Source organism: Mirounga leonina, unplaced genomic scaffold, assembly GCF_011800145.1.
Source record: "Mirounga leonina isolate KUSES-001 unplaced genomic scaffold, KU_Mleo_1.0 Mir_173, whole genome shotgun sequence".
In the NCBI taxonomy this organism is placed as follows: Eukaryota; Metazoa; Chordata; class Mammalia; order Carnivora; family Phocidae; genus Mirounga; species Mirounga leonina.
Window position 1 is genome coordinate 18,846,184 of NW_023270447.1, and position 25,477 is coordinate 18,871,660.

The 25,477-nt window shown below is 34.1% G+C and overlaps 1 protein-coding gene across 10 annotated transcripts in view; it reads left to right on the forward strand.

Moving 5' to 3' along the window:
* Positions 1–25,477, forward strand: part of ZNF644 (zinc finger protein 644) — a 101,669-nt gene that overhangs the window by 73,763 nt on the left and 2,429 nt on the right. For 5 of the 10 annotated variants that reach the window (XM_035018067.1, XM_035018066.1, XM_035018070.1 and 2 more), the window contains exons 2-3: positions 5,088–8,125; positions 8,306–8,911. In XM_035018067.1, coding sequence (XP_034873958.1) covers positions 5,119–8,125; positions 8,306–8,911 — 3,613 coding nt within the window. In that variant the 5' untranslated portion in view covers positions 5,088–5,118. The other 5 variants (XM_035018064.1, XM_035018065.1, XM_035018063.1 and 2 more) reach the window with 3 other exon arrangements.

Here is a 25,477-nt window from a genome sequence, read left to right on the forward strand (position 1 = left end):
ACTTTATGTTATTAGGTGTTTATGATCTAGTACCTTACTATTTGTAACGTCCTTCTCCTATTAAATAATGAGGATAATGCATGGCATCAGGAACAAAACTATTTGGCAAGTTCAATGTAGTTTGATGGTAGATGGTAAAATTACATAAAGATCATTAGTTTGTAATGGCAGTGCTGCATGCTGCTGGGAAGAAAGCATTATGTGCCCAGTGTATTCTTGCTTCATTTTTCTGTTCATTATTTATGTATTTTCTATTTATTTGAACTCATTGACCATTTTTTTTGTATTACCAATAAAAAAAAAACTTTCTATGTAGTTTTCATGATTGCAGATAGTTCTGTGGCCTCAGTGTGTTAGTCATTTAGTGCCATATCATTGTTCAAGAATCAGCTTATCGGGGCGCCTGGGTGGCTCAGCCGTTAAGCGTCTGCCTTCGACTCAGGTCATGATCCCAGGGTCCTGGGATCGAGCCCCACATCAGGCTCCCTACTCTGCGGGAAGCCTGCTTCTCCCTCTCCCACTCCCCCTGCTTGTGTTCCCTCTCTCGCTGTGTCCCTCTCTGTCAAATAAATAAATAAATAAAATCTTAAAAAAAAAAAGAATCAGCTTATCAACACATTACAATTTAAAGGATTATTTCAAGTAATTATGAATTTAGAGGATCTTTTTAAAGTCCAATAGTATAATTTTAACTTCCATTTTTAGCTCATTATTTCAAATAATATTAAATGTTAATAATGTAATAACCAAAAATTTAACCTATATAGTACATATCAAAGAGGATGTTAGAAATCATCTTACCCAATCGCCAGTGCCATATTATCTTCTACAGTGTTCCTGACAGTAGTCCAAGCTGGTGAGCCATTCAGTTCACTGTTGTGTAAAACAACGCTTTGCAATGTTGAGTGGTTCCTGTTTTCAGTTTATTTAATCTTGAGATGAAATCCATCTTTACGATTCAGACACATTGATCATATCTTCTTTTATATGCCACGCCTTCAAACATTTGAAGATTGTTAATTTTACTGGCTAATTGCTAGACGAAGCATACCAAGTTTTCTCTTTATTTCATCATGTGGCATGCTGGATACCCTTACAAATTTCTGTATTTTTTTTAATATTTTTCTCTCAATGATATATCCAGAGTAGGATACTGCCTGGATGATATGGTTATATAGTATACTCTGTCTTCACTTGCATTATATACTAGGTGAGGCTAGGGTATATGTATTTGTACATTGTGTACAGTATATATAGACTTAAATATCACAGTAATTGTAGCTGTAGTATTTCAGTTAATTAAGATTTGTTTTGTAATTGGAATGACAGTTGTGAATGTTTTTCTCTTCTTGACCCAACCTCATATATGACTAACTGAAGTTGTCATGTGTTCTCAAGGATAATTTAAATGAACATGGGGTTTGTGAAAATCTGACAGATCTTAACTGTAACTCAGCTAGTGGGCAACATTATAATTTATTTGTAGCTGTGTAATAAAGCTGTTAATGAGCTAATGTGGAATGAGGGCAAATTATATTATATTTTTGTATGAAATTATACTATATGACAAAGGTTGGTATTACGTAATAAGTGCCCACAAAATATTAACCTACTTGCAATAAATACAATTAATAATGTACATAAAAGAATGAAATTAAGCTAATTTTCTATAAAACATTCATGAACAGAAAGTGGACAGCATAGATTTGATGACAGGAAGGTTGTATCTAATCTGAATTACTGAGTGACCTAGGAAGCTTGCTCAGAGGGATTACAGAATAATTATGTTAATATGCAATTATCACCTCATTTCTTCTGTAGTAACCTCAAGATGTAGTGTAGTGAGGGTGTTATAGCAAGTGCTGATAGTTTGCAAAAATACTGATGTTTGAAATTTCTAAGACAATAAGTCTAGCTTGAGGCATAAAAGTGATGATCTGTCATCTTGAAGACAGATCTGACCTTTGTACTATTTTTTTTTTAATGCTCACAGTATATAACTACAGGCAGTTATAGTTGTAGAACTCATTATGATTCTCAAGGAACTGAAATATGTTTTATGTAGATTTAAAGTTCCATTTGCAGCTTTTTATAAAGTGAAGTTTTTTAAAGAACATTTTAAAATTCATTTAAAAGAAAAATTCTGTGGTTATGATTACATGGAGGAGGACATAGTAATAGTATTTAAGCATTTTATTAATATATCCTAATTAGTATAGCAAATTCACTGAAGTTTAAGGAGCCCAAGCAATATAACATTAGTTTGATTATTTTAATTTATTAGTTTCCCTTTTTTGAACTTAATGATTAATGTCAACCTTCAAATATGTCCCCTACTTGGTTATATTAACATAAACTGGTGTTGATGACTCTGTTACATATATTTGACTACATAAAGATAGTTGGAAAAACTATTTGAAACAGTGTGAAATTAGCTTATAGGTTAAATGCTTTCTTGCCTACATGCTACATAACTGTGCATGAATGTAGGGAAATAATTTGTGATTTCAAAGTTCTAGATCCATTATTCACTGCAACAGATTTTGATGGTTCAGTGTTCTGCGTTGTATCTCACTGCAACAGCTATGAGTTTTGAATATTGTTAAGAAAAAAATGTATTTTTAACATTTTTTTAGTTAAGATATACTCTGAAAATTAAACTAGGGAAAAATTTTTATTGTTGTTAAGATACCAGCTTACGGAGCCATTTCTTATAGCATACTTTTTAACTGATGGGGTACATTTTTAATATTAATGTGCTAATAAATATTCTGGAAAAGAATAACCTCTGTTGGGGCGCCTGGGTGGCTCAGTTGGTTAAGCGACTGCCTTCGGCTCAGGTCATGATCCTGGAGTCTCGGGATCGAGTCCCGCATCCGGCTCCCTGCTCGGCGGGGAGCCTGCCTCTCCCTTTAACCCTCCCCCCTCTCATGTACTCTCTCTCTCTCATTCTCGCTCTCTCAAATAAATAAATAAATCTTAAAAAAAAAAAAAAAAGAATAACCTCTATTTTTGAGTAGAGGTAATCATTAATTTGGGCGCAAGTAAGGCATATTTCTTTAGGTGTGAAGGAAAACTTTGTTAAAGACTTCATTTTATATTTTAACAATATTTAATTTGATCTTTTGTTTCTCCTTCTGCTAGATGTGTTTTATAGATAGAAGATATGTTATATACATATGTTCTGTCTATGTTTTTGAGCAAAATAGTTCGGTATCTTTAGAATGTGAACCTTTGGAAGGCTCATATAAAGCCATTCTGGTAATGAGAATGCAGTCTCCAAGCAGACATGATATTCTCATAGTTTGTCACCCTGCTGTTCAGGGGGTACCAATGAAGTTGCTTTAAATGGGAAGCGTCTGTTCCATCTCTGAACCTCTAACACCAGAACAGATGGGTGGAACATGGAACATAGAAGGTTTTACCTCTGAGGTGGTAACAGTGAAGCCACTCATTAACACTGAATTTACCACTTCGTTAGCAACATTGCTTCCTGTTGAGAAAAGCTAATAAAGGCTTTCAAATTGACTGAGCATATATTTGTCTACCTCTGTGATTATAATAAATAGGAACACGAAATAAGTGTCTTTCAGGCTAGTTTTTTAAAAATTCTGTTGTCCATTTCAGATTTAATGAGATTGTTCCTTTTTGGATATTTTATTTTTTCTGTGTAATTTAATGAGAAATATCAGGAATGGGTAATAGTATAGCATCAGGGTTTGCTTTTCTTTTCATTGACATTTGCACGCTCTTCCCTAACACATGTTTATGTGCTGCCCATTTTTAACTTCTGTGTATGTGATGTAGAGACTCCTGCTGGGTGCTGCATTAGCACCATTTTGGGGTGATATCATTGAATATGATCTTATCGGACGTCTATTTTTATTACTTTGGAAGTTTGCCAATCTCAAGACAGAATTCTGAGGCATACAAGGGGCAGAAAAATTGTTGGTATAAATAATAATGCCAAAGACAGATATTTATAGTATTTATTTGTAATATTTATTATATTAACACATCTTACGGAAAGAGTAAGCTCGTATTTATAAGCACTTATTCTAAATTGTGAAATAAGAAAGTAATTAGAAACAATTCTTTTATTCTTTAACTAGACTCAGTGTTTTACAGAGCGTGTATTTGGTACCATAAAAGATAGTAGAAATAATGAACTGTATTGAAAATGTTTTTATTTTTAAATATCAGATTCAATTCCTCCTATCTTAAAATAGTATTACTTGTTATACAAATTAAAAATACTGTGAGGGAAAAATGGAAGACTTTATTCTTTATCAGAGAGCAGGAACCTAGTCTGTCTTGTTTACTGCTGGTATTCCTAATAATAAAGCAGTGCCTGGCACATGGTAAGGGCTCAGTAAATATTTGGAGAGTGAATAAACTGTACTTGCTACCATTTACAAAAGGAAAAGAAATAGGGAATTTTATGCCAGCACTTCAGATAGTTTATACCTAGGGTTGCCAAATAGCAGATTCTTTAAATTGTACTTGAGGATTATTGGATATTTTCAAGGCCTTGCTGTAATTGCTGAGTCAAGAAGTCAGAACCATGATGATATTTGCATTATTTGAATGGGCTGTCTATGTTTCATAGGAAGAAAACGGTTTTTCCTCTTACACACTTTGGCTTTGATTTTGCAGTGGTGTTTTTATTCATTCAACATGTTAATACTTTATTCACCAAATACTGCCTAAGCACCTATGCCATGCACTGTGCAAGGTTCTAGAGATATGAGAGTGACTATATAGGACCTGGCCTCAAAGAGCTTACATTCTTCCAAGGAGACAGGCAGTTCCCAGTATAATGTGGCCATTTCTAATGGTGCTGTTCCCTAGATGTTTTGTAGATATGCAATATGGGATTGTTGCCTAGCAGAAAGAAATTAACCTTTGAGATACTTTTGAAGTCTTTCACATTTTTTAAAGTGCTTCTTCATTCTTGGAAAATTATTAAGATCTTGATATAAACAGTGAAGTTTCAATAATAAAAATGTGTGCTTTGAACTCTCCATACATTCTAATAGAATTTTTTCTTTCATGCAAATCTAAATTTTTTTTCTTCCATTTTCTAGACTAAATGTGTTAAATGGGCTTGCCAACAATATGGATGATTTGAAGATAAACACCGATATTACTGGTGCTAAAGAAGAACTCCTAGATAACAACAGTTTCATCTCAGACAAAGAGAGTGGAGTTCATAAACCAAAAGATTGTCAAACATCATTTCAGAAAAATAATACGCTAACTCTGCCTGAAGAACTGTCAAAGGACAAATCTGAAAAAGCCTTAAGTGGAGGCCAGTCTACTCTATTTATACATGCTGGTGCTCCTCCTGTTTCTAGTGAAAACTTTATCTTGCCTAAAGGAGCTGCTGTTAATGGACCAGTTTTACACTCCTCCTTAGCTAAGACTTCCAATATGAATAAAGGCAGTGTTTCATTAACCACTGGACAACCTGTGGATCAGCCAACAACAGAATCTTGTTCAGCTTTGAAGGTGGCACCTGATCTTCAACTATCTACACCGCAGAAAGCAAGTCAACACCAAGTTTTATTTTTGTTACCAGATGTAGCACATGCTAAAAATCCAACCCATTCCATTAAAAAACTACCTACCTCTGCTTCCGTTGGTTGTGACATTCAGAATTCAGTAGGGAGTAGTATAAAGTCAGATAGCACTTTAATAAATCAAGTAGAGGTGGGTGAGGATAGTGATGATTTATTGGTAAAAGATAACTGTGTTGATACATTGACAGGAATTTCCTCAGGTACAGATGAATTTAGGTCAGAAAATGATACAAACTGGGATCCCCAAAAAGAGTTCATTCAATTTCTTATGACTAATGAAGACACAGTGGATAAAGCTCCAGTTCACTCTAAAGTAGGTCTAGAGAAAAAGAGAAAGCGAAAAATGGATGTAAGCAAGATTACTCGTTATACTGAGGATTGCTTTAGTGATTCTAATTGTATACCCAATAAGTCAAAAATGCTAGAGGTAGACTTTCTGGAACAGAATGAAGAACTACAGGCAGTAGACTCACAGAAATATGCATTATCAAAAGTGAAGCCTGAATCAACTGATGAAGACTTGGAATCTGTAGATGCTTTTCAGCATCTAATTTATAACCCAGATAAGTGTGGAGAAGACAGTTCACCCGTTCATACTAGCACTTTTCTTTCAAATACCTTAAAAAAGAAATGTGAAGAAAGTGATTCCGAGTCACCTGCTACTTTCAGCACCGAAGAGCCGTCATTCTACCCCTGTACAAAGTGCAATGTGAATTTTAGGGAGAAAAAGCACCTCCACAGGCATATGATGTATCATTTAGATGGGAATAGCCACTTTCGCCATCTTAATGTCCCAAGGCCATATGCCTGTAGAGAATGTGGACGGACATTTCGAGATCGTAACTCACTTCTAAAGCATATGATTATTCACCAAGAAAGAAGACAGAAGTTGATGGAGGAAATACGTGAATTGAAAGAACTTCAGGATGAAGGAAGAAGTGCACGACTACAGTGCCCTCAGTGTGTGTTTGGTACCAATTGCCCTAAAACATTTGTGCAACATGCTAAAACCCATGAAAAAGATAAAAGGTACTACTGTTGTGAAGAGTGTAACTTCATGGCAGTGACAGAAAATGAATTAGAATGCCATCGAGGTATTGCCCATGGAGCAGTGGTAAAATGCCCTATCGTCAGTTCTGATGTAGCCCAGAGAAAAACGCAAAAAAAGACTTTCATGAAAGATTCTGTTTTAGGATCATCCAAAAAATCAGCCACCTACATATGTAAGATGTGTCCTTTTACTACTTCAGCCAGAAGTATTTTAAAAAAACACATGGAATACTTGCATTCATCATCATGCATTGATTCATTTGGTAGTCCTCTCGGACTTGATAAAAGAAAAAGTGACATTCTCGAAGAACCTATAGATATTGATAGCACTAAACCATTAATTAAACAGCAGTCAACCACATTTCCAAAGAACTCTGCTTTAAAGCAAGATGTAAAGCGAACATTTGGATCATCCTCACAATCAAGTAATTTTTCCAAATTCCATAAGCGGCCACACAGAATACAAAAAGCTCGGAAAAGCATTGCCCAGTCAGGTGTAAATGTGTGCAATCAAAACAATTCTCACAAGACTGTTATGATTAAAAGCAGCACTGACCAAAAACCTAAGTATTTCCATCAAGCAGCAAAAGAAAAATCTAATGCCAAGGCAAATAGCAACTATTTATATAGACACAAATATGAAAACTACAAGATGATCAAAAAATCAGGTGAATCATATCCTCTACATTTCAAAAAAGAAGAAGCCAGTTCATTAAATTCTTTACATCTGTTCTCGTCATCAAGTAATTCTCACAACAATAGTTTCATTTCAGACCCTCAAAACTCTGACACCAAAAGGCTGGAAAGCTTCAAAGAGCATAGGCGTGTAGCTGTAAAGAGAGTAGTTAAGGAATCTAAGAAGGAAAGTTCTGTTGGAGGAGAAGACTTGGATAGCTATCCAGATTTCTTGCATAAAATGACTGTTGTTGTTTTGCAAAAACTTAATTCCGCTGAAAAGAAAGATAGCTATGAAACAGAAGATGAAAGTTCCTGGGATAATGTTGAGCTAGGTGACTACACTACACAGGCTATAGAAGATGAAACCTATAATGATATTAATCAAGAACATGTAAACTTATTCCCGCTGTTTAAAAGCAAGGTGGAAGGTCAAGAGCCCGGAGAAAATGCTACCCTTAGTTATGATCAAAATGATGGCTTTTATTTTGAATATTATGAAGATGCTGGAACTAATAACTTTTTGCATGACATACATGATCCTCAGCATTTAGAAAATGCAGAAACTTCATTGTCAAAGCATAGTTCTGTTTTTCACTGGACTGATTTGTCTCTTGAGAAGAAATCATGCCCTTACTGCCCAGCAACATTTGAAACAGGTGTTGGGTTGTCAAATCATGTCCGAGGACATCTTCACAGAGCTGGATTAAGCTATGAAGCCCGTCATGTTGTATCACCAGAACAAATAGCCACAAGTGACAAAATGCAACATTTCAAAAGAACTGGCACAGGGACACCTGTTAAGCGAGTTAGAAAAGGTAAGTTTCCATGTAGATAATTTGGGTTAATATGTCTGTATTCAAATTCAAAGGATTCAAAGGTTATGCTCAAATTTGGTCTTTATTAGGATCACATAATTTTATATTTCAGAGTTAATTGGCTTTAAGATGATCACTTTATAAAAAATTCTGATGTTATTCTTAAAAAATTTTTTTTAGCTATAGAGAAATCTGAAACCACTTCTGAACACACTTGTCAGCTTTGTGGTGGTTGGTTTGATACTAAAATTGGATTATCGAATCATGTTAGAGGCCATCTGAAAAGACTTGGAAAAACCAAATGGGATGCTCACAAATCTCCAATCTGTGTTTTGAATGAGATGATGCAAAATGAAGAAAAATACGAAAAAATCTTGAAAGCATTGAACAGTCGTCGTATTATTCCCAGACCATTTGTAGCTCAAAAACTTGCATCAAGTGATGACTTTCTATCTCAAAATGTTATACCTCTTGAAGCATACCGTAATGGCCTAAAGACTGAAGCTTTATCAGTGTCTGCATCAGAAGAAGAAGGGCTGAGTTTCTTAAATGAATATGATGAAACAAAACCAGAACTGCCCAGTGGAAAAAAGAATCAGTCTCTTACACTGATAGAACTGCTTAAAAATAAAAGGATGGGAGAAGAAAGGAATTCTGCTATTTCTCCTCAAAAAATTCATAATCAAACTGCAAGAAAGAGATTTGTTCAGAAGTGTGTTCTTCCATTAAGTGAAGACAGTCCATTGATGTATCAACCACAGAGGATGGATTTGACTATGCACTCAGGTAAGAGGATGTTTATGACTGTCGTATAGAGTTTAAACACAATTTAGTTATGCTTACTTGTATGGAATATTTGTAGAGAATACTTTATTAGAATCTTTTTACTTAAGCTGCTTTTTTTGCAGAGATTGGTTATACTGTCATTTCTATATAAATCATCAGTTGATGCTCATCAGCACTGAATTCTCTGTGCCTCATTTCTTGGTCAGAATGTAAGGTGAGAACAAAAACAAACAAACAAAAAGGTGATCTGTAAAAATAAAATTTGCTATGGCTGGGGGATGGTCCTGTGGATGGGAGGTTAACATTGTTCAAAAGCGTAGCATTCCTGAAATGGCATACCTGTCCTATATTTGCCAGTGCTCCAGGGTGATAATGTTTTCAAGATATAGCTGTTGGTTTTCCTTCTGCTTAGGTCAAACGAATAAACAAACAAACAAACAAAAAATAGACTCTTTAAACCGAATGGATTGGTGTCTGTTGTGTGTTGTGATTAACCCAAAGAAACGTCTCCCTCTCCAATTCCTCATTATATTGTGGGATAGTTTGGTTTTGGAGAACTGTTGTTAAGTATAAAACATTTGTTTGGGGTTTTAGATTTTGCAGTGGTGGTCTAAAAGAATGGAACAGATGATCTAGGTTAGTGCTTGTGCACCAGTAGTTTTTCATTTCCAAAAGAATAGTTTGTGTGTGCTGGCAAATGATGTAGCAGATAAAAATAGCCAAACTATATGTGTTCTTGCTAAGTATGGCTTATACTTTTAGACTAGAAAAATTTTAAGTGTCTTTGTAGGTTTCTTTTGGAGGTTAAGAATGTTGAAGATGAACTTAGGGGGTCTCATAATTTAGCCCTGAGTTGAATGTGTCTAAGGTAAAAGTAACTCATCAGTGGATTAATAATGAATACAATTATGGTAATGTTGATTTGTTTACTTTGGCAGACATTGGGATAGCCCAGATATTTGTATGCAGTTTTGATTTAAGGAAAGATTACCTTGTGTTGTAAGTGGTCTGTAAAACTGTCTTGTATGGGTTTCTGGTTAATAGGGTTCTTTTCTTTTGTATGAAGAGAGTCTTTCAAAGTCAAATCTTCAACCTTTTTGAGAAGGAGAAAATGTAAGAAAGGTGTATCAGCTGTGTTGACTAAGGTGTAGTACACTTGAGAGATGGAAAGTGTATTTGTGGCTGATTATCATAGTTACTGTTGAAGAAACCAACTGAAAGGAGTTGGGGGAGTGAGGATTGTCTTTGAAGTTAGGAGTTTCTTATTGTTTCAACATGTTTTCTTTCCTGTGATGACTAAGATGTTAGCTTGTTGATCATTTATTTAGCACAAAGGTTTTAGCAAAAAACTTCAAATCATTAACTTTCATTATTGATTGCGCATTCAGAGTAATGAACATAAAATGCCCTGGATAAAATGTTGTGTCTAACAGCTGCTCAGTGGTGTGTTTTACCACCTTTTCTTCCAGCCTTCATCAGAAAGCCTAATTTAGTATTGAGCCTTATACGGTTTTGTGGGTAAAACACTTTAATTACCACTTTGTCAACTAGACTTTTTAATTCTTTTTATTGGTAATGTCGTAAGCTTTGAAACTTCTCAACTGAACTGTGCTCTTCAAATCACAGGATTGTATTTTAGGTTTAGGAAATGATCTGCGTAACACAGAAATCTGCAAGAAAGTGATAATAGGTATTAAATCCAGAGGAGCTCAGAGGTTCAAGGCACTCCTCTTCCACATTTCCAAAGAGCATGGGTTGGCTCTAAATACTAACAACAAACTAATAGTTAACTTAATTCCCCCTCTTTATTTTAAGTTAAGCTAATTCAATGAACGTTTTTTAAACCATCCTTATTGTGGTACTTTTCTTCACGCTTTTAGCTAAGAAAATTTCACTTTTTGAAGTGAGAACTGGATTATAGTTTTCTTTTGAATGATAGGTATGCCTGTGAAGCTTAGAACATGTGTGCATTGCAATACGACGTTTACAAGTGCTGTTAGCCTGTCCAACCACTTACGCGCTTATGCACGAAAGAAGAGTGCTGGACTTTTGACTGGTACAGGTATGTTTGAACAGATAACACAGCAAGTCTGCTTGGTACAGTACACTTTTTTTCTCACCAGACTGGTGCTAGTTCAGATGATATTTATAGCTTTCTTTGGTAAGCACAGTTGAGACTGAATATACATTAAATTTCAGCAACTTGTAAACTGTTAGATATAATTTTAAGCAAGTTATTCTTTTTCATTTGGCTCTTATTGACTTGATTTGGGGGAAAAAAACCCAATAGAGGTGTGAAACTTTTGAGTCTACATAATTCCCATTGATTTTTAAATTATACTATTTTTGATTTTTAAATTTATTTTTGTTAGTGGATTCCAGTAAAGCACCTCTCTTTGGTAAAAAAGATTGTAGTTCTAGCTTGAGGAAATGCTTTATTAGGAAAAGAAATTATTGTGAAATTTCAAACATGTAGCTTGATTAGAAAACTAAGGAATTTTCATTAGTTTATAGATCATATCTTTAAAGGGGCAAGCCTTAATAATGGCCCATGTTGACAACTGAATAGATTTTTCTTTTAATGCTCCTAAACTATGTTTAGGATTAATAAATATAGCCAAGCACATAAATGTTAGCATGCACATTTCTGTGTTATTTTTGGTTGGTTAGCCCAACCTTGCAGATACCTCTTCATATTACTAGCCTGTGAAAAATTGTATTAACTTACTCACATGTAATACTGCTTTTTACCTTACAAAATGCCTTGCTCTTTTCATTTGTAGCCTTTCAAGCTACCCTGCTTTAGCAAATCCCATTTCTCTCACGTCTTAAAATATACCCTCTTTTCTAAATATATCCACATAAATCCTTTTGCCTAAAATTCTCCTTCCAATCTTTTTATTTCTCTTGCTCTTTTAGATCTCTGCCTTCTGCTTTCTTCTAGTTGTTTTCCCAACTTTTTTTTCTTCCTCATGTCTTCCTATGGCTTACATCCAATATGTTCTTGCTACCAAAGAAACACTTGTATTCATACTAATGTCTTTCTTTCTTCTGCTTCTTTGCTTTATCCTTTGACTTGATATACAAATGACCAGGCATGACCGTTGACTGTATTAAAAGGAGAATAGAGTGAATTTTACTTTTGGATTAGTAACCTCTTACTGTGAGGTTTTAGTTTTTATGATATTACTCCTATCTTCATCAGGCTTGGAAGGTGATTGCTGACATTAGAAGCAGGGAGGCAGTGAAAATAAAAGACTATAGAAACAGAAATTCATCGTTGTTACCATAATCACTAACTTTTATTGAACGCTTACTATGTGTCAGGCACTGTGCTGTGCAATTTTCATGCGTAACATTTAACTTCACAACCACCATATGAGTTGTAGGTACAATAATTGTCTCAATTTTACAGGACACTGGGGCTTAGAGAATTTAAGCAAGTTACCCAAACTTACGTAGTTATTCATAGCAAAATTGAAAAATCAAGGCTGTCTTATCCTAGACCTATGTTTGTAATACTATTGTCTGCCACATACAGAACACAAGCAATTGGAAATCCTAAAATGAAGTTCACTTTAAGGTAGGGAGCATTCTGGTGAAGACTGAATAAATAAGACTCTTACAAAGAATGGGGACCCAAGAAACAGGCCTGGATTAGATTTTAGAGGACTTTAAAAAATGCTTCAGTCTGACAATTCAGACAAATAATTGCAAATACTCCATGAGGCACATCTCTCGAGTACAGATTTTGTAGGCCATGAAAAAATGGTTTTACATCATCTGAAAATCTTTCAAAACGTAGGATTAATTATTTATAAATAACTGATCATAACTCTTCACTGACCAAGGGTGCATTCTAATGAATACTTTATTATCAAAAAAAATGTCATTATTAAAGAAAAAAGTAATATAGGATGAATGGGGATACATTTCTTAGGGCATCAAGAAAAAAAAAGAGGATATTACTTTTTAAATACCTTCAATACTAATCAAAATGTCAGAAGTGTTAGAAAATATAAATTGTGTGTTTGGCAGTCCTAAGGCAAAGAGAAGGGAAATGAAAAGCTGAAAAAAGTCTAGTGTGGTATTTTCCACAGCCCACACCCACTTTAGGAAAAATAAAAAATTCATGCACCCTTTTCTTAGAAATTCTGAAACTTTCCTCCTGATATTTGAAAGCTTCTTGACCAGTAGAGCTACACGGAATATGTCTTTGCTGCTTACTTATGCCAACTAAGAAGTTTTTTTTTAATCAGCTTTATTAACATTTTAAATTTTCCAAATGGGAACGTTCTGTATTACAAACTCCACGTGCCTATTTTCTTCCCCCATATTAGTTTCAGAGATGTAAGTCAATGGTCCCAACCTGTAGTTTCTGGAGGGTTCCACTGGGTTATTATAAGGGATTCATCAATTCATATGAGCAACAAGCATTATTTTTCAAGAATATGTAGATGTTGTTTTGATGAAAGAAATAACAAAATCCTTTTTAAAAAATCTTACCTTAATCTAAGTAGATGACAAAGCTGGAACAATGTAAAGGGAAAATAGGTAGGACTAAACCCTCCATAAGAATGGCTGGTACCTAATTCAAGTAGTCTTTATTCATGTGGATTTTATTTATGTGGCCTCCTCTTGAAGAAAAAGCTTAGGTATCCCTAGAGTAAATGCTAAAGGCCTGCATGGTTACCTAGGATAGAATAAACCCCCATGCCTTCTTAGAAAACACCAGCTCCTAGCCCCTTCTGTAGGAACTAGCAGTCTTTTGAGGGAGGTAAATATTCTAGCTAGCCTGAATAGATCAAAAAGGATGCTCCTCTGTTTCCCCAAATAGCTATTTACTTGATGACTCATGCAATTCTAATGTGATAGTTCTCAGTCTTTTTTGGGTCATTGACCTCTTTGAGAATTTTATGAAAGCTGTGGGCCCCATCCCAGAAACATGCACTTATTCATCTACAGATAAAAAGTTTTCTGTATATAGGTTTTGTATCCCTTGAAGGTTATCATCCATAGACCCTTCTTCCTCTGGTGGAAAGCTGAGAAAGAGGAGATGACAAAAATGAAGTAGAAAGAACACAGAGCTAGGAATCAGGAGCCCTAAGAAATCTTTTTGTGTGTGTGTGTTTGTGGTAAGAGTTAGAAAATGCTTAGAATACTGGAACTGTGTAACATCAAAACTAATTTATATGGTCACAAATATAAACTAAAATATAATACGCTTCATAATTTTAGTAAAAGGACATAAAGTAGGAAAGCTTGGAATTGAAGACGTGGAAGGGTAGCCATACTTGGGACAGAGTTAAACTGTCAAAAAAGAATAGACTTCATTTTGCCCAGAAATTTATAATCCATTTGGCAAGTTCAAATAATTATTTAATAATTTCCATGTGCTTGTGGATAATCATTTATGAAGCATTTTTTTCCCTTTTTTAAAATGAATTTTTGTCTAAAGAGGCTAGTGCCAAAGGGTTTACTTTATATCATATATTGTAAATTCAAGGCATACTTCTAAATAGGAATTTATTACAGTTAAGATAGACCACACTATTGGTGGACTTCTTTTTCAGGTTTTGTTCTCTTTAGATTAACTGCTCATGCAAATTTTTTCCTGGTTAATTATTTATACAATCTAATAAGAACATTACATAATTTTCATTAAAAATCAGAAATCTTATGTAGTTCATATTAAATGCTTTTGGACTTTTAATTTTACTATTGAATTTTTTGTGTTTAATATTTAAATGATAGCCTTTTTATACTGGCAGTATTAAAAACACAGCATTACTAAGTTATTAGTAGAGTGACTACACAAACTGGGTTAGCCCTGTTGTCCCAACTGAGTAATAGAAGATTGCCTCTTTCATAAGTGTCCTGGATTGGACAATAAATTATATGGTCACCTTGGTTATTAAAGTTTCTAAAATATTTAAAATTATTTAAGGCCGAGTATATTCTATCAAGTTAATCTGCAATAAGGAACCAAAAAAAAAATATTTTGAGGTCAAAGTAAGAGTGAATTCCAACAGGTAAAGAAAAGGAAATAATTAAAGTCTGAGTAGGTTGTTGTGAAAGGAAATATATCAGTAAGATGAATGAATGTTTGCACTATGCTTCCCTGTGGTACAGAGCCATGTTATCTCTTAGAAAGGAGAAAGAGTAATAGTGGTGTTCAGCATTTTTATTGGAGCTCCATTTTACATCTTGACCCTGTATACAAACTCACTTTAATACACATACTCACTTGTTCACTCATTACTCACCTGGACTGAATGGGATATACTCTAATATTTCTGTTTTATTCTTTTTCATTAAAAATAATGCTAGTTATGACCCAGTAAATTGATTTACTACCTACTAAGAAGTTACTACCCACAGATTGAAAACACTCCCCTTAAGTGACTTTTTCTCTTAGGGAATAGTACTGACCAGAATCAACAATAGTAAGATTTTAGAAATCATAATACTTCTTCTATGGCAGCAAGTAAATTTTCTTTACTCATTGTATTCAAATGTTTATCTGTAGATCGTATTTTATTTATTTTTTATTTGTAGATCATATTTTTTTAATAAAATGCTGGCCTCCAATATTTACATTGGAGATTTCTAGTTACTTAAAATTAATGCAAGAAAAACTTTTTTTTTTTTTTTAAAGAAGGGGTGAGGCAAAGGGAAAGGGAGAGAGAGAAACCCAAGCACGCAACCAGTGCACCCAGTGCAGAGCCCGACACAGGGATTGATCTCACAGCCCTGAGATCATGACCTGAGCCAAAATTGAGTTGGACACTTAACTGACTCAGCCACCCATGTGCCTCCGAAAACATTTTTATTTGCAAATATATTTGGGGGAAGGGCTTCATTTCATTACCTTCAAGAACACTTCCATGACAACATTTTAGAAGTAAAGCAGGATTATTGCTGTTCTACACCAACAGACTCACCACCATCATAATTAGTAAATAACTTCCAATGAGAAAAAGAGAACTTAAAAATTGGTACTAGAGAGTCTTTCAGTCAATACCACCAGTGCAATATATCTACATTCTTTTTTTAGTAAAGTCAGTGTTTTATTTTTCATACCATCCACTTTTAAATGGAATAATAGATTGTGTGTTAACTTAATAGGGTCTTTTGCCTGTTTTCAGCTTTAATGATATAATTGGCCATAGAGGCCTGCAACACCCAAGTGCTAATGAATCTGTAACAGTGCCAGGTGCTGAGCGCGCAGATAAGCCACCAGAAGAGTAATTCTTTTTTTTTTTTTTAAGATTTTTTTTTATTTTTTATTTTATTTATTTGACAGAGAGATAGCAAGAGCAGGAACACAAGCAGGGCGAGTGGGAGAGAGAGAAGCAGACTTCCTGCTGAGCAGGGAGCCCGATGTGGGACTCGATCCCAGGACCCTGGGATCATGACCTGAGCCGAAGGCAGACGCTTAATGACTGAGCCACCCACGCACCCCAGAAGAGTAATTCTTGTATTGTGGAAAGTGCTCTAGGAACACTTTTCTCCTGTGGTGGAAAGAAAAAAATAGTATTGTGAAAGCTTCTCAAGATGCATTAAATTATTTGTCTTTTCGTGAGTGTCTCTGCAGTGTCTTTTAAAACATTATTATAAAATTACATCTTGAGGAAATTGCATGCTTTTATAGTGATTCATTCAGCCTGAAAGAGTAGTACAAACAGAACATTTTATTTTCTTATTATGATTAAACTTTAAAGGAGCAAACTAGCTTTTAGATAAAGCAGATACCTTGATAATTACTCTAGACTAGGCTATATGGAGGATACATGAGAAGTATGAAGCATATCCCTGTCATCAAAGAACTTAGGAGAGCATTATTGGCAACACATATAAAACTATCAAAATTAGAGAACTGTGCAAGATAGTATACAAGTAAATGGAAGTAAAGTATAAGTGCTGTAGGATATAAAGGTGTTTATTTTATTCTAGGCTGGAAATTAAGTTGGGTTCTTTTTTCCTGCTGCTCTCACAATTTGACTCGTTATTTAAATAGAGGCTCAAAAAGAAGCAAAAAGGAAAAGTAAGAGTGGTTCATGCTGCTATGTTTCTTGTCATTATGTTTAAAATGAGAGAGAAAAATAAAACTGGTAGTCAAAATTTTCATTCATTCAACAAAGTTTTTAGCTACTATATCATATACCAGGACAGTGCTAGCTCTGAGGCTGTAAAGACCCTGCACTTCAGCTGCATAAACATACACATGATCCTGTGGGATAGTACAAGTGTACGAAACTGGAAAAGTTTATAAGGTTTCGGCTAGACCCTAAACTTGAAGGATGAGTAGTTTTAGGAAGAAGAGATGAAGTAGAACATTCTAGGTAGAGAGAGGGACATAGTTTAGGCACAAAGGGATGAAATTTTGAGTTCAAAAGGTACTAGGAGATTGAATTACAGGTATTTGGGAAGATGGTAATGCCAGAAAGGTGGGGTTGATGCTTTGAATGCTTGCTAAAAAAATTTGGAAATCATGGAAGAATTTTTTAAAATAAGGGAATAATGTGGTCAGACTTGTATTTTAAAAAGCTATCCCTGATAAAATGGAAGATGTGTTTCTGTATTTTCCTGGCTACAGCTTATCTCTGTAGTACTGTTCTTCTTCATTAAAAGTGCATCTCTGTATATATTTATCTGCACAATAATGTGTCATCATTCAGCATTAGCACAACAATAAATTGTTCAAATTGAATAAATTTTCAAGGTAATCGAAGACTAGTGTCATACTTGATTTTATCCTAACCATTTTGATGATAATGTTTCTAAAATGTTGTTCTTATTTCTGCCTTGTGAAACTGTAGACTGACTATAATTTAATCATTTGATAAATAAGAGTCACCCTTATGGATACTAAATGTTTTATTATGCGAGCAAGAAATGGGCTATTTGCCCACAATACTAAAAATTGATTGGCTGATTTATTTATACAAATTCAACAAGCAGTTTTTTTTCGGTTCCTACTTGGTTTATGCATTGTGCTAAGTACTGCAGAGATAAATTGGATCTTATAGTAGAAGCACATAATACATAACTGTAATACAAGACAAATTGTAAGTGCCATTGGAGAGTTACACCTCTCCTCACGAAATACTGTGAGGAAGAGGAAGGTACTTTCAGCTGGACCAGGACCCAGCAAGGCTTTTGGAAGTAACATTTGATTTGGACCCTGAGGATACTAATTGAAATGGAAATAGGGATCAGGGGTAGGGAAGAAGCATCCCTATAGGAGGGAGCAACTTGGGACAGTGGGAAGTTTATTGAAAATACAAGGAAGTAGGAGGTAGAGGCGGACAGGTAAAGGATATGGAATGCTAATCTATGGTGATGGAATTAACTTATTAGTGAGGAACAAGTGAAGTGTTTTTTGTTTGTTTGTTTGTTTTAAGAATTGGAGAAAAGTTAAAGGATTTGCTGGGGAGGTGGAGAAATTGTAGGTGAGGTCATTTTAGGAGTCCTGAACCAGGACAATGACAATATGAATGCAAAGGAAAGATAATAATTAAAAGGTAATACTACGGAAGGAAAAATAAGCAGAGCTTGGCAGATTAGTTAGAGGTAGAAGAATAAGAGGACAGAGATAGAGATGACTTAGGTTTTAAATCTTGTTACCAGGAGGATGGTTATACCAGTCAGTATAGTTAATGAATCTGCTACCATGGTGTTTCTAAGTAAAGGATAGGCTTCATTACTTACCCAGCAATACGTTATCATCTAGCTATTCACTGTAACAAAGCAAATAACCACACTGATCGAATCAGTAGATTTGTGTTTAGGAGAGTGGAACTCGGAAGAGTTTTGTACCGTTGTAGCACAAAATATTTACATTTTATGATGCCTGCTTTTGATATCATTAGTTATAAAATTTAGGAATTCTATTTGGTTGATAATCTTTTTTGACCATTTGTTTTTCATAAAAATCTTAACTAGTCCCCTACCATTCTTGTTGGTTCTGTTACTAATTTTCTGAGTTTTGCTTTTTATATCTTGTTTGATCTTTTTAACAATTGTATTAACCTAGATTTTTATATGTTTGGATTTTTTAACATGTCTAATATCTTTATGTCCTTTGTTGTAATGTTTTATGTGTGCTATGATTCTATTCTAACATGAATTTTTTAATGCTGTTTATAATCTGGATTAAGATATAGTTAGACCTTATAAGTAACAAGGCATGTTCTGGCCAGAGCTAACTTGTAAGTAATCTGCATTAAATGACTTTATGGAAATAATAAAACAATACACAGACTTTCTCTTTTGGAGGTTAGGGTGAGAGGATGAATGATTTGATGGAGACTCTTGGTCTCTCATGTATCTAAGAAGTGGAAAATAGTATTCAATAGTTTCTTTGTTGTGTCTGGAATTTGAGGAATAAGGTTAATTTTTGCTGTGCAGTGTTTAGAACATATATTTAATTGTGGCCTTAGCTGGAAGTTAACTCAAAGCAGAAGGTGCCTGGTCAACACCATGTTTGATTGTAGTTTGGATTTTGACTGGAATGTGTAAAAACTTCAAAATTATAAAAAAAAATTAGATCTATTGGGATTTGTGCATTTGTGACCTTTAGATATACCATTATAATTATTGTGCGCCCTATGTAACTTGAACATGATTATATTAAAGATAATTTATGGCAATATTAAAGTAAGGTTGTTTCCTTACCTAATTTTATAATCAGAAACATTTATTTAATTACTCCTACTAAATATGAAATGATATTTTGAAAATACTGAGGCTTTTAGGGGTCAGGGAGTGTGATTATATGCAAATAATTCTAAACAAAAGTGTTTTATAGCAGATAGGTATTTTAATGTTTATTCCAATTTTAGATGTGTCTTAGTTTTGGAAAAGTGGTTGATATTGGTAAGTGCATATTTTGCTTTAGAAAACAGCATGCAAGTCAAACCCATCTTAAGAAATTTTAAATGTTTTTTCCTAACCTGTTACCACAGAGAAATAATACATTTGCTATCCTTATTAACTCTTAACTGACCAGTAAACAACTTGTAGCCAAGGTATTGTTAGCTTTTAGCTTTTGACAAGCTGGAAAAACTAGTCTACTTCCAATTTCTTTGTTTATAAAAATCTGTGATAAAGTATACTTACGTTTAGCTTTTCCCTTCACTCCTTAGGGGAATATTGCTCAGAATATTCTTTTACAAATATCCCCTGTACTTTGAAATAGCAGAGACTTCTACAAATTGTACCTTTTTTTCTCCCAAGAAGACCTAAGTTTAAATAAAGGCTACCTTCATTTGCTTGAACTCATTCTCTGAACCAAGGACACAAGGCTATTCCTACCCTTAATATAATCCTTAATTTGTAGGGCAAACTCAAGCTACCTGCTTCTTCTAGACTAATACTTTAAGCAATAAACCTCATACTTAAAGCAAAGGAAATCTGCTTTTCAGGTATTTTGCATTCCATCCTTTTCTAGGTAAAATGTTAAATCTTGCAGGATCTAATTAACTTTGCCATGATTGCTCTGTGATTCTGGGTTAGTTATTACTTTTAGTCACTGAGAATGGAAACTCTAAAAATTGATGAAAGTAACTCAGGATACTGAAAAAATATCCAATTTTGGAGTGAAAATATCAAGAGAAAATAATGGTGAAAATATACTTCTGAGTTGCTAATTATATATCTATCTATATGCTTAGTTCTGATTGGAAGGGGAACATTGCTTTTCATGACAGTAAACCCCTTAAACTGCTTTATATGTATCTTGGGAATAATGACTGGTTTGATTATGGTAGTATACCTAGAAACAAAAAATTGGTATTGGAATTAGGGAAGTCTTTTCCGTTTTAATAGGCTATAGAGAGTGGGATTTAACAATTTTTCTCTTAATAGCTTTTTTTTTTATGAGTCAAGAGATTAAGAGGTGCACCTGAGGGCTGGCTTTCTCATTTAGAGTGGTAGGTACTCAGGACCCAGAACTGGCAACATATTTTGCAGGATCCAGTGCAAAATGAAGATGTAACGTCTTGTGTTAAAAAACTATTAAGAATTTCAAGATTGCGTATGACAACAGTCTTTAAGCAAGTATGGGATCCTATGTGACTGCACAAGTCATATACCCATGAAGTCTGTCTTGTAGGCACTTTATGCAAAGAGAAGAGTGTACACTGAAGAAATAAGAATTTGGCTTCCTCTATCCCCCATCCCTATTTTATACAAGGTAACATGTTTCTCCTCCCATTCCTCCCCCCCACCAAAAGCGATGTTCCCTTTTCAGCTGGGGTGAGGGAAACAAAATGCTCTTTGCACTGTCTTTTATATGCTTGGGACTTAAGAACTTTGAAGGACTAATGACAGCAACTAGAATTGAGTTTATTTATCATCTCACATATGTGTACCCCTTGGGACATATGCATTTTCCTCCTACCTCTCTCCACTGCCACTGCTTACCTCCACCACCAGTGTGTTAATGGTGGTGGAATAATGACTTACCTCTTTCCATCTTTTTTATCCCTACTGTCTTCCTGAATGAGTTCATAGCTGTTATTGCTCCCTACCCATCTCTTATACAGGCCAACTAGATGGAGAAGAAATTTTCTTCCCTCTAGTAGAGCTTATACTATACCTCTTATTTTGGATGTGTATAACCTGGCCATTGTATTAAGTTTCACTTTACTCCAGAGATGCCAAAAACCAGTTAGGAACAAAACAGATGAGATGGGACTTTGAATTGACTGGGTAGGGGAAGATGATTGCAAATAAAAATATTTTGGAGGTGAATGTTAATTTAGTTATGATGTGCTTCTTTACCACACTGAAGCTTCAGATGTTTCTAAGAAATAAATACTAATTTTTGGAGGTCATTTGTGTAGTGAACTAAAAAGAAAATGAAATTCATTGAAATAGTTGTATGTAATGGGCAGAAAGGTAAAAAGGTCAAAAGGACTTATTAAATAATGTTGGAGCCCAAAGTAAATTATTTTTCTTCCAGGTATAAAACTAAATAAGGCTCAGAAAGCAAACTCGAATTTGTATCTCTTGTGTTACTCATTGATTTGCTTTTAACTGATCTGGTTTAATGCTTTAAACACATTTTGTTGTTGTTGCTGTTGTTGTATTTTGTAGCATAGCAGTGTGGTGTTCTTTTTGAGGGTTCATAAGTCTACTGTATTTCTCTTTCATTCCTATTTGATCAAACAGCTGTTTTACTGAAAGGAAAGGTATATTCTAAAACTTTGTGTATAACCTTACAGCATAGTTTATCCTTGTTATAAGTAAATTACTCCCAGTAGCAGATTAGATCCTTTATAAATCAGGTAACTGCAAAGATGTTTTTAACAGTCTTCTGGTTAAAATTGATCGCTTAAACATTTTCTGCCCCCCTGAATAGGTACCTTAGGAAGGTTTGAATGACTGAGTTTGTTCCTTTCTAAAATGCAGTTATACTCAAGGAGAAGAAAATTAAGATTCTAAAACCAATCTAGTATTTTGTGTAAATTTTAAGTATAGAAACAGTGTTAGATTTAAAATACTTTGGAAGAGATAAAAAGTGTGTGTTTTTATTTTTTGACACTAAGTGCAAATAAAATCCTTTTACGAAGAAATGCTTTGTATAAAGTTATATATTTGGCAGATTATTAATGTAAACAACTTTGCTAAAGCTTTGGCTATTTATCACAAATATTGATATGCCCCATTATATTAAAACTGAATGTGTTAGTGTTCTGCTTTTAATGTTCTAGTGACTCCTGGTACAGCCCAGAATAAAACTGCTTTTCCCTTTACATATAATAAAAACTGTTGAATGAGAACATTTGTGTAATAGGTATGTTTGTACATCATCTTTTTCATTTAGTGGAACATTTTGTGTAAATCATCTTTTTCATGTAGAGAATACCATATGGATGTCCCCTTTGTGTGCATATTAATAATATACTAAATACTCATTTTTTTGCAGATTTTTCTAAAATGTTTGAGCAATAATGCAGGGGTGAAGTTTGGATGTTGGTATTAGAAAAAAACTATTCTTGTAAAATGTATTCATGTTTTACCATCTAAAATAAATACGTGACATTTCAGGGGATAAGAAATTTAAAAGTGATTATGGAGATATTAAGACACCAAGGTACTTAAGTATAATTACTAGAGGTCCCAAGTTTTTAATATCCTTACTTTATGGACAAACTTCCAAGGATGCCCAATGCATGTGGTTCTCTAAACTTACTTGGAATCCTGGGTAATGGAGAATCTCAGTCATATGCTGGCAGAGTTATCCTACTTTCCAAAGTCATGATACCTTCAAATATTAATTACTACAAAAGCTTATGGCATTGTCATTTAAAATTGAGATCTGATCATTTATAAAACAGCCTAAACCTCAGTTTCTAGAGTCTGTACAACATCAAAAGTCAGAAAAATTCTTTTTCCTGTATTACAGTCAAAAACATTTCTATATCTCAAAGTAAACATGTCCAGTTCCGTTTTTAAAGAATTATGGCATCTAAATATAACTGATAAAACATTCTATTGCATACTTGCCCATCACCCTCTGCCCTTCTCCCTCAATTTGCTTTACACACTTAACATTAGCATTCTGTGAACAAATTTTTGAAGTATTGTTATAATGCATTCTGTTTGTATCCTACAGTAATTTATTTACATTTTAAAAGGAATTTGAATACAGTGTGGCAATTTTGACAACCAGCAAGCTCATCAAAGTAAGATTCTCCCTATAATCTCATGATAAACCAAAAATGCTTATTCTGTTCCACAAAACAAAGACAGGGATTGTGTGTGGTTTACCTTTTATATAGGGAAAGAATAGCTGACATCTAGTAGCACTTAGCCCTTTGAGTTCCCTAAACTCTTTACTTCTAGTGTATGAATTGCTTTATGCTTTAAAATCCACTTAAATTCAAATTGCTCACCAGTGCAACTAGGAAAAAGAAGGTGCTAATTACAAAGCACTTGGTACCTCACTCTTCCTAATGGTTGTGAAGAACTTAGTTTCTACATCTAAGCTAGACTGATCATTGAAGAATTTCAATGTGACTGTTAGCAACATACTCATTTAAACAAATGACGCACAGGTGTTCTACAGGAATGCTACCTGTATTGCATAGTGGTAGAACAAATTTCCATTCATATGCTGCCTAAGTGTCAAAGGTTAAATTATTGGGTTTTCCTTTGTTTTTTCACCAGAAGTATTTGTTGAGTTTCTACTATGTGCCAGGCTCTTGACTGAGATAACTAATAATTTATAAGATTTTTCTATTCCAGATTTTGGTTATTTAGTTTTTTTGAATTAGCCATTCTTAACTTGATTTCCTGCAGTTCTTTACTTATTAGATTCTTCTTCTGAGCATAAGCAAAGGAATACTCTGGACCCAAGCAGGATTTTACTTTTAAAGAGGCAGGTTACAAGAAACAGAAGCCAGTGGCTTGAATGAGATTTATCTAGGCTTCTCATGGTTTTTAATTTTCTATATGACATTTCTGTTAGCATTGCCACTTGACTACTGTAAGGAACTGTGTTCACTGGTTTTGTAATAGTAGCATCTGTTCTTTTGGAATCTGGACTTTGAACAACTCATTTCACAGAATCCTTGAATAGCCAGTTCCTATTCTCTCTTACCTGGAATTTTTCAAGGGATTTCACATGACAGGTTAACAGAAGAAAAGCCATTTGTGTAACTCTTCTGTTACATTAGTTTCCCTCCCCCTTGGATCCCTAGAGATAAACTCTTACCTTCTCTTCCTGCTAATTGACCAGCAGCACCCTGGAATATTGTCATCCCTTTGTCCAAAGGAATGGTGTAGTTGTATTCAAAAACCAATAAAATGTTATGTCCTGTCATTCCTACCTACAAAAAATAGCTTTTTTCCCTTTATTAAATTATATTTTTTAGAATAAGTGATTAAAGGAGAAGTCAAGTAATTGAAGTAATTTCAAGAACAGCACAAAAATTTTGATCCACTTTTAATATAAAAATCTTTTTCCCTTTTTAATCACATTTTAAAATAAGTTATAGGAGAAAATGTAAAATTCAAAAAAAATGTGAAGAATAGTTAGCATTATGTTTGTGGTCCATTTGTAAAGTTATGTGAGATATTCTGGATTTACATTTATTTCTTAGTAAAATAAAATTTGTTGTACATGCAATACAGGTTGAGTTGAAAAATGAGAATTGAGCTTTTTTGCCCTTCCATATGTAGGGCCAGCATATAATTTTAAGAGCTATTTATTATGTATTTGCTATAAAATTGATTTCTCATTGACTTTTTATTATGTTGTTGTTGATTCTTTACTAAGTTTTCAAAGCATGTGAGAATAATGGAATAGTAATCAGATGGAAACTTAATTTAATGATCTTAAATAAAAGGTTATAATTTTCCTGGAAATAAGGAAGATTAATAGATATGAAAATAATGTACTTAGGATTGTAAGACGAAAGATTACCATTGTAATAATTGGCTAATTTAGTAATTTCAAGTTTAGTTATATTCTCTCAGTTCTAGTTTGGTATATGATAAAGCATTATTTGAAAAGTAGTACAGGAAGAATGTTACTGTTGTTAAAGACCCAGC